This window comes from Macrobrachium rosenbergii, chromosome 8, assembly GCF_040412425.1.
Source record: "Macrobrachium rosenbergii isolate ZJJX-2024 chromosome 8, ASM4041242v1, whole genome shotgun sequence".
In the NCBI taxonomy this organism is placed as follows: Eukaryota; Metazoa; Arthropoda; class Malacostraca; order Decapoda; family Palaemonidae; genus Macrobrachium; species Macrobrachium rosenbergii.
Genome location: NC_089748.1, coordinates 1369017 through 1379092, shown reverse-complemented (window position 1 = coordinate 1379092; position 10076 = coordinate 1369017). Strand labels below are relative to the sequence as shown.

General features: G+C 41.2%; 1 protein-coding gene across 1 annotated transcript; it reads right to left on the bottom strand.

The window, feature by feature from the left end:
• Positions 1 to 552: 552 nt before the first annotated feature.
• Positions 553 to 1941, bottom strand: LOC136841301 (uncharacterized). The gene is made up of 2 exons (XM_067108276.1): positions 1378 to 1941; positions 553 to 1266 (listed from the first exon to the last, which is right to left on the bottom strand). The coding sequence occupies exons 1-2, from the start codon at positions 1939 to 1941 to the stop codon at positions 553 to 555; spliced, it is 1278 nt and encodes a 425-aa protein (XP_066964377.1).
• Between the last annotated feature and the right edge of the window lie 8135 nt (positions 1942 to 10076).

Below are 10076 nucleotides of genomic sequence, written 5' to 3'. Positions count from 1 at the left end.
CGGGTCAGAGTTGCTCTTCAAGTCTGGACTTCCTCGTCTTCTGTGCCGAGGGTAGCTTCTCTCCATTTCAGTTGTGAAGAACATAGGCCCTTGCAACCTAATCGTCTTTTAAGATGTGCAAAAGAAATGAGCAGGAAAAATTTACTGCTGCTTTATTGGTGACCCAGGCAGTTTATTTAGCGGCAGACTGACGTCACGCCATGGAATACAATGAGAACAAGGGTGACCTGAGGTCAATAATAATTAACAATAAATACAGTGAACGAATACACTTTGAATTATACAAATGGACAGAAATGGAGGTTAGACACAATCTGATGCCTGCGAAGAAGAATACATGATATACAAATTGGAGACGAGTGATAATTATACATAGTTTAAATGATTGGATCGTGACCCATCACACCAGGTGTGACGAATTGTAGAGGCAAAGAAAATGGGACGTCACCATAGAAAACTCGCTCAGCAGAGACTTTACAAATACTCCCCCTCCCAAGACGTGGTAACGTCTGATTAGTGGTAGTATCTGCTGGGCGCTGAAGGGTGCCGCCTTCATTGAGGACATCGGGGAAACTCCTGTGTGGGGCTGCTGGCTGCAGGTGTGGGCGGGTGCTTCCGGGGGCGGCCGCGTGCCTGCTTCTTACAGGGGGCTGGCTGCGGCGACGACTGTCCAGGTGGAGGGTGCGGTGTAGTGACGTCTGTGTCCTCCTCCAGGAGGGCGGGCTTGATGCGGTCTACCGACACCCAGTCATTCTTCCCGTGAAGGGCGATCAGGAACGCCTTGTTGTTTCTCTCCAGCACGCGGAAGGGCCCCCTGTAGGGCCTGGTCAGTGGCAGGCACACGGCGTCATTCCTGATGAAGACGTGGGTGGTGGAGGACAGGCTGGGCGGCGTGAAGGTGACCGACCTGTCGGTATATGTCCGCTTGCAGGGGGTGAACTTGCTGATAATGTCGCAGAGCCTCTGGACAGATGGGTTGTGGTGGTCCTCTGTAACTAGCTTGCTCGGGACCACGAGGGGCTCGGCGTAGGTTTTCTCAGCTGTGGACGGGGCGCCGTCGGCCCTGGGGGCAGTTCTCAGCCCGAGGGGGACCCGGCAGCTGGTATTTCCAATCCTCAGTGGTGCGGGCCGCAGGGGCGCCTTCGGGACCTGTGAAACCGCTTGACCAAGCGTTGGCTGCGAGGGTTGAAGGCACGTGGTGGTGTGATGACTGTCCCCAGCAGCCGTGCCAGGGCAGACCACAAATCGGACAGGAAGGCGGGGCCCCTGTCGGTTGTAATGTGGTCAGGGAGGCCGAAGCGGCTGATCTAACTGGAGAATAGGGCCTCGGTGCACACGCTGGCGGTGGCTTCTTGCTTAGGCGTGGCTTCGGGCCACCTTGGTGGCGATGCGACCACCGTCCAGGAGATATCTGGCCCCACGCCGGCCGGGGAAGGCGGCGATGTCGGTGTGAAAATGGCCGAACCGCCGCCCTGGCTGCGGCTCGCTATTCAGACTCGGTGGCTCCCACTTTGCTGGTTTGGCACTGCAGGCACTGCCTGCGCCCAGGTCGCCTGCGTCTTGCTGCTCCGTTGCCCAGGGCTTCTCTGACAGCAGCAGCGTCGTCCTGCTGGAGGGAGTGGGACAACCCATGGATGACGTCGAATACCTGGCGGCGGGAGGCATGCACCAGGGGTGGGGCTGACTGGTACTGACGTCGTAGAGGAGATTTGGGCCCCCGGGGGCGAGGGGCACGTCCCTCCACTTCAGGGACATGGTGGTGGTGCAGTAGGCTGGGGTCTCTGGATCGGCGGCCTCCTCCTGGCGAGGTCCTCGTAGTTGATCGAGCTGCACTGCGTTAAGCTTGACTCTGCCACAGGATTCTTCCTGCCGAGAAGGTACTTGATGGAGCAGGTGAACTCTGCGATGGCTGCGAGGTGTCGCTGCTGCCTGGAAGACCATGCGTCCCCCTGCTTGGTGGCGTGGACCAGTGGCCGGTGGTCACGTGTGGGTGTGAAGGCGTGCCCTCCAGGAGAACTTAAAGTGCCGGACTGCTCGTGCCTGCGCAGAGTTCCCTGTGAAGATGCTGTAGCGGGACTCTGCGGGGTTGAACTTTTTGCTGAAGAAGGCGATGGGCTGGGGGCGCCGGTGACGACCTGCTCCAGGACAGCTCCACAGGTGATGCTGCTGGTGTCCGTCGTCAGCTGGAGGGGAGCGGTGGGGTCCTGGTGGGCCAAGGCGGTTGCCTTGAGGCGACGCCGTCAGGAGAAGGCCTGCTGCTGGCTGAGTCCCCACTCTGGGATTTTAGTTGGCCTTTCAGGGTTTCCGTCAGGGGTTCACCATCGAGGAACTCTGGATGGCGCCGACAGTGAGGACGGGGAAACCTGGTGATGGCAGCGACTTTGGAGTGTGAGGCGGACACCATCGAGGATATCTCATGGCCCAGGAAGTCAGCTTTCTGGATGCGAAGGTCCATTTGTCCGAACCTTACGACAGGGCCATTCTTCTGCAGAAGCTGCAGGACTGCCGGATGTGCCTCTGGTGCTCTCGTGGGACCTGGAAAATATAAAGGATATCATCCCACGTAGCAGGCGCGAGCCAGGTCCCAGGATGCTGTCCATGGGCGCTGGAAGAGTTGCCCCTGTGTTCCTCAGGCGAGAAGGTGGAGAAAGCGGCGTGGGACCTGAAAGGCTTGATAATGGCGGTCTTCGGGACGTCCTCTGGCACGACTGGTACCTGGAAATAAGATTTCAAGAGATCCAACTTAGAAAATATTTTGGCCCCGTGGAAGGAGGCCGAGAGATCCTGCATGTTCAGCAGGGGGTAATGGTCGGGATTCGTTGCAAGAGTTGCAGGCTGCCTGTAGTCGCCATGGGTCTCCAGAGGCCGACCAACCCAGCACTGCCTGGGAAAACTCTGAAGGACTCAAAAATTTTCCTCCTTCTCTTTTTGATTATTAATTCTATTTTGAATAAATTGCTTTAAATAAACATGATATATATATATATATATATATATATATATATATATATATATATATATATATATATATATATATATATATATATATACATATATAGGATCTTATTAAAATGGTGAAAGAGAGAGAGAGAGAGAGAGAGAGAGAGAGAGAGAGAGAGAGAGAGAGAGAGAGAGAATGATTGACTTGCTGTGGCAAATATTCTTGGGTCTTTTTCTAGTAAGACCTGATGTTTAACCCCCATAAATCATAAATATTGCAAGCATGAGATTTGCTTTGCAATGATTAAAAACCTCATAGACAGATTTTGTTCCAAATTGTTTGAGATGAAGAGAGAGAGAGAGCTTGGTGGGGGTGGTTGCGTGAAGTTGAAAGTGTTGGTGTGTGTGGTGGTGGTGGTGTTGAAGTTGATGGCAGTGGTAGAAGTTTTGTTGCCAAACTGCCTGATAATTAATTCCAGACCTCATTTAAACCGAATTTATAATGAAATACGTCACCACAATGTCATGAATTAGTCGATGAAATTCAAAGGATTCATGTTATCCTTTGAATTTTATCGATAGTTGCCTCCAAAGTGCCAAAAAAGCATTTTAGAGTCATGAAAAGTCAAGTAATTTTGACATTGAAAATATTTTAGTTTTGCCATACTGTTATGAATTCTTATCGATTGTACGTAGCCTGAAATGTCTGAAAATAAATGTTGTTTTCAGTAATACTTCGTCTATCAAGAATGTGTTGTTTTGTAACAAACCAGAAATGCCAACAGGAGGGGTGTACGAAATTAATTGCTAAACTTGTAATTTACCTTACACTGGACAACCTGATAAGGAAGTAAGTAAAGAGTCACACAGCATAAATATAATGTGCGGGTTGCAACCAGCTCAAGCGCCATTTTTTGTCACGTAAGAGACTTTGAACACCCAATAGATTGGAATTCAGCTTTGAGTTGTTTTTAAGAGTTCTTCAGTGCATGACAGATTGTTGATCGAAGGAAGCCTCATTAGTTCTTCTAGTAACATGAATTTGAGCGATGGTCTTTTTAAGATGGACGAATTGTTAAAAAGCATTATTCTTAAGGATGCAAGAGGAAAGCAAGCTGATAGATTTTTTTACAAACAGATAGTTTTGTACTGGTATTTGTAGTAATTACATATTTCCACTAAGTATGTTTATGTTTTTGGAGAATGTTGTTTACATTCTTAAATATCTTGTTGACATATTTTATTATTATCTGTGACCCCATATAGCTTTCTGGTATATGTTATTACCTTAACTTTGTTTAGTACCCTGAAGATGACTTTGGAATAAAAGTTGAAAATCTTGGTACTATTTCCTTTTATTTTCACGTGAGGACATATATATATATATATATATATATATATATATATATATATATATATATATATATATATATATATATATATACATATATATTCTAAAGAGAGAGAGAAAGAACAATTTTATTTATTACAAGTTGGCTGGAAAAGAGTTATGGTGAATGAGAGCCTGATTGATTCAAGTTATAGAGAGAGAGAGAGAGAGAGAGAGAGAGAGAGAGAGAGAGAGAGAGAGAGAGAGAGAGAGAGAGAGAGAGAGACTTTTCCCTTTTAAACAGAAATGTGAGATAATTAACAAACAGAGTTTAAAGTGCATGGTCATTTTGGTAGCAAGAGGGTAAGAAACGGGTTTCAGAATCAATAGAAATTACTACCATTTCACTTTACCCTACAGGACAAAACATTTGTAGCTTCGATCAATAAATGTAATGTAAAACTTATAAATACATATATACATAACCAGCAAAGAATATGACTGGAAATTGGTAAAAAAATTTCTGCTAATGACATTACTGAGAATAGATTCAAGATGTACCTGTGTACGTACATGTATCCCGATGCCTTATGTTGAGATGAAACAATATGAAGAGCTGAAAGTAAAAAACAAAACTGAAAATGGCCGGCAGATGGAACACCTAACAATTGGGTTTTGATGAAGAGAAAAGAGTAAGCTAAAGCTAAATGCTGGTTAACAGAGGGAAGAATAAAGGCTAGTCCCCAATTATTAGAAAGTGAATGGAAAAGGAGTTGCATATTCTATGAGCTCAGGAGTTATGAATGGATCCATACTTTCTACTGGATGAGTTCACCCTCTCACTATCAGATGATTCATAGCCATTCATTAGGTGACTGAATTCACCCCATAGTGCCAGGCACAGGGACGCAGTTCTGCGGGACTTTTCAACACAAAGCAAGTTTTACAAGAGAATTGTTATAGAAATGAAATGTACAGGTTGCTCTTTGTTGAAAAGTATGAGTGTTTCACATGCGTAGTACAAGAGAATATGTGAAGATTAAAGTACTAAACTTAAGAAGATTGATAATTATTTTATTTCTAATGCAAAGTTTTACAAACAAATTGAAGGTTTAAAAGGGAAATCCTGTGTCAGCTACTTTGCAAACATTTTTATGGCAGAAAATAAGAACTGATGGCTGGAAAATTGCCCTACTAATTTAGCAGATATGTGGAAGACACCTTTATTGTCTTCAGACACGAAGATCATATTACACCTTTTTATGAATGCATAAACCACCAACATAGTAAAATCAAATTCTCGATGGAGAAGAGGCAGACAACAAAATTCCATTTTTGGACCTGTTAATTGAACGAAATGACCGCTACTCACCGGTGCACCGACTTTTGAGCGCAAGACAAATGAGAGCCGACAGTTGAGCGCCGACAATTGAGCGCAAGACAAAAGCGCGCACTAACATTTGAGCGCCGACATTTGAGCGCCATAATTTCAAAATTCAATCCTATTCTTATTTTTTTGTATTGACATTATAGACGTTTAGTACTCACTGTTACAAGCGTTTGGATATAAAGGAAGAAGAAACAATCTTAATCTTTATTTGCTATGGCATGTAAATAAATAGATAAATGAATGTATATATATATATATATATATATATATATATATATATATATATATATATATATATATATATATATATATATATATATATATATATATATATATATATATATATATATATATATATATATATATATATATATATATATATATATATATAAAAAGAAAATGCATATAAAAAGAAAAGTGCGACAGCTTAAATTTTTATTGACATGTACAGTACCTAAGATATTTAAAAACATGTTCCACAAATAGAAAATTAAACAAAACAATTTGTAAATAGAATATAACTACTTTTGTAGGTAAGATTATATGATATGGAACGCAGATAATCTAATGGCTCTCTTGAAGAATACTCACTAACAATTTTAATCATAGCATTGTTTACTCGTTCATATTTTTTTGTTTTACAGGTTCATGCCGCCCACAGTTTATTCTGATCAATTTGGTTGAGGTGTGATTTTGTTCTATTCTTAAAATTTCTATGAATTTGTATATTGTAGGGTGCATATGCCTATTGACTGCTGCATTGCCCGGATGCCACCCCTCTAACGAATTATTTGTACGTGGATGTTCATTGACGACACGTTCGTAAACACTCAAACACGAGGGAAACATAGCATCTCTCCTTCTTCCTCTCCTACAAGGTCTTCCTATCCAAGTATCTTCAAGTAAAATACCAAATCGTCTAAGTCGTCGGGGATTATATCTTGTAATGATTCAAAAACATTTGTAATATCATTGTGGGGAACGAACGCCAAGGCCACAAGCATTTTTGTACATTTTCGTATTTCTTCACTGTTACTGTATAAATTGGTCAATCCTAAGTCTTGTATTTTTCTCCATACGGCCTGAGATAAATGGAAAAAACACCCAAACACCTCAGCGTTTCTGGAGACAGAAAGAAAAGCTTTATGAAATGCTTTTTCATAGTCGCACGATATGGAAGCTGGAACAATCTCGGTATCCATGAAATGTAGTTGTGTCAGACACGGTTATGTGCTTCCTCTGACTTCCTCTGAAGGAGAATATAAACCACTGGAAGCACGATTCCTTTATAAATGATGTGAATCACATATAGCTGATAGAATAGTTGAGGAACTATTTTGAACGTTCCATCTCCCATCCAGTGCTTATTTTCTTTCATCAATTTCAAATTTTGAGGAGTAGTAAATATAAAATATCTATCGGGGTCATCACTACCGGAGTCATATGCAAGAAAATTTTCTCCATCATACGTGCAAACAAGTTCTTGAGGTATATCTATCTATTTCTCCTACTGTACGTCACTTGGAGCCGAGAGAGGTAATCCTTTGGCTTTCCGTTGTCTTTCTACTGTTCGCTGAAGGGATTGCTACTTTGGAAGAATAGCAACTACTTCCGGACGCAAATTAAGTTGTGCCTCTTGAATGAGTCGCTTTGGTGGATCATTCGATGTTGCAGCTCTTTCACGAAGTTGCATCATTGATAATCTAGACTCAGACTTTGCAGGATCTGACACATGATCGTGCTCACTGGCAGATGTGCATTCATCTCCAATAACATATTATATCCTTCCTTTGCACTTCCGGTCTACACAACGCCATGACTCTTTCCCACTCTTAAGCACTCTGTCAAGTCTGTAACAGTAGCATTTGTCTTGCGCTCAATTGTCGGCGCTCAACTGTCGGCGCTCATTTGTCTTGCGCGCAAAAGTCGGACCACCTACTCACCTAACATCTCAATCTAGAGAAAACTTACGTTTATGGCTTCGGCATTCTAAATTTTCATAAGGAAATAGAGTTCCTAAAAACGTTTTTTAACAAGAACGGTTTTAATGATGCACTCTTCTATGAACATATTAGACGGTTTCTTAACAACAAATGTAACCCTAAAGGGAGGATATTAGGCCTAAACAAATTATATATTTCAGGTTCCCTTTCATATCACACAAAATAAACCAGTTATTGAACAAAGAGATTAATTAGGTTTTTAGAACCTTCATGCCACAGATAACACTGCAACTTTCTGTGTGTAATAGCTTCAAGTTAAAATCCTTTTTTAAAAGCAAGGATAAACTTCCAAGGCCCATGCATGTCAACTGTTTACCTTTTCCAATGTTCTTGCTGCCAGCAAGGCTATATTGGTTCTAGTCTAAACAATCTTTCTTTGAGAGTGGACCAGCTTAGAGCTGTGTGAATGCATCTCCAAAGTGAAATTTAACTTGGAATACTTTAAGATTATGTCGAAGGTTTCTTTTGCTTTAGAGTTAAGAATTCAGGAATCCATCTTTTTTACAAGGACGAAACCAAGATTGAATATAGATAGCCGTGCCCAACCTCTTTACATATTTTAATATCCTAATATATACTTAATTTCTTTATATATCATAAATAGTTTCTAGTACTTTGTAAATTTTCTTGCAAATAGTATTTACTAAATTTTTTATAAGTTTTTAGTACTCTTAATGATTTTTATACTCTTAATATATTTTTCAGTGTCGTTATGTATATCTCTGAATTGTAAATTTCTGCCTTTTGTTACGCGTTTCTCCTTTTTTTAGTTTGGAAATGCTGCACGTAAATGTAGCAAAACGTCAAATAAAATATAATGCTCTGGATATGGTGTGTGCTTAAGTACTTATCCCTCCTACGAATCTACAAAGCTATTGGTCATAAGAGTTGTGTAGCCAGTTCAAGGCAACCTTCAATCTATTTCTGTCTAATACAGAGATAATATAAAGAACGAGAAAAGCTTAACTACTCGTAAAACTAGCTTATAGCCAAAGGAAACACAATTGACTTTTCCTTTAAGAGAGAACAAAACTTTCTGTTAAAGTCATGTTAAATGATTTACAGTAGACGCAGTGAAAGGTATACAATCCCATATTCAGGACGTGAATTATATGTCACACAGTGACACCTGACAAGTAACAATATGATTAAAAGCTGAGGCAGCACATAATCTCGGAACATAGTTGTAGAGCAAGGTAAACATCTTTATTATGGAGTTCAAGTGTATCTACATTGAAAATAAGAATAGATTGTTTATTTAAAGGGGTTACATAATTCAACTTTACCAAGAAGAATAGTGTACAGACAGTCCTCCAGATATAAAAACAATAGTCCATGAGGATACAGAAACTTGCACAAATATAAAAAGAGCTATTCAAAGGGCTAATATGTACGGCATTTAAGATCAGAGATGGTTTCTTACTGGCACACTAGAATAGTCTGTTGTGTAACACTGCTACTTACTGCAAGGTTTGGTTTTTCAAACTTCAAAATAATTGTGAAGGAAGAGGGAATGCGAGATCAAGATCTAAGAATGAAATTAGTTTTGGAAGAACTAAAAAAAGGGGAAGACAAAAAGCTCTCAGGGAGAGCTAAGAAAGAATTTACAGATTAGTCGAATGCCTATGACTGGGAAAGACAGAGAGGTTTTGGAGGAGATTATTGACGAAAGGAAGAATAAAGATAGGGGAAATGATACCTGAACAGCAACACTTGAATTAAGGAAAAGAGCATTCTGTAGCACCGATACTTATGAAATAAATAGGCTACATAAGTTTGATAAGGAACTTGAGGACCTAAATGACTTAGCAAAGAGGAGTGGAAATGCAACAAGAAAGTCTCAGAGATGTTTATTACTGTGAGTGAATTATGAATCTCTGGTTCCTGACAAAGAGAGCTAGATACAAGATTGTAACGAAGACCATCAGTTAATCTTGCCTTTTGAAATTCATAACCATTATCAGAAAGAAAGCTGCGAAATTCCAAGTAAGTTGACTGATGAGAAATGGAGAATTTCCAAGACTTTAACAATGGTAGAAGAGTAATGGGAACAAATTGGTCAGGCTTGTGCTTAGATAAGGTGAAAGACGACTAAATATTGGGACAAGATTGACGGAAAACATTTTGAGAAACAAAAAATAGAAACATCAGACCCACGAGCCTTTCCCATCTTCCGCTTTCCGAACTCTGTGGACTCTGCTTACTTAATGATGAAAGATACAGGGCTGATAAAAGTCCGAGTTGTTGTCAGACCACTGAGGCTGGATAATCGCAGAATGAGTATGGGAAAGCAAAGCGAAAAAGAGACAACTAGAGTACCATTATTTTGGAAGAGGGGGAAAAGCTAGATATGCAGAAATTTAGGAGATGGCTTAGAAAGAAAGGGCTGTCAGAAAATAATGCCAGCCTACTG

Excerpts from the sequence above, each read along its gene's own strand:
- LOC136841301 (XM_067108276.1), bottom strand. The coding sequence starts at position 1,941 with ATGGTCTTCCAGGCAGCAGCGACACCTCGCAGCCATCGCAGAGTTCAC. Across the intron at positions 1,267-1,377 it reads GTGGTCGCATCGCCACCAAG|GGGCCCCGCCTTCCTGTCCG; the intron begins GTGGCCCGAAGC and ends TACAACCGACAG.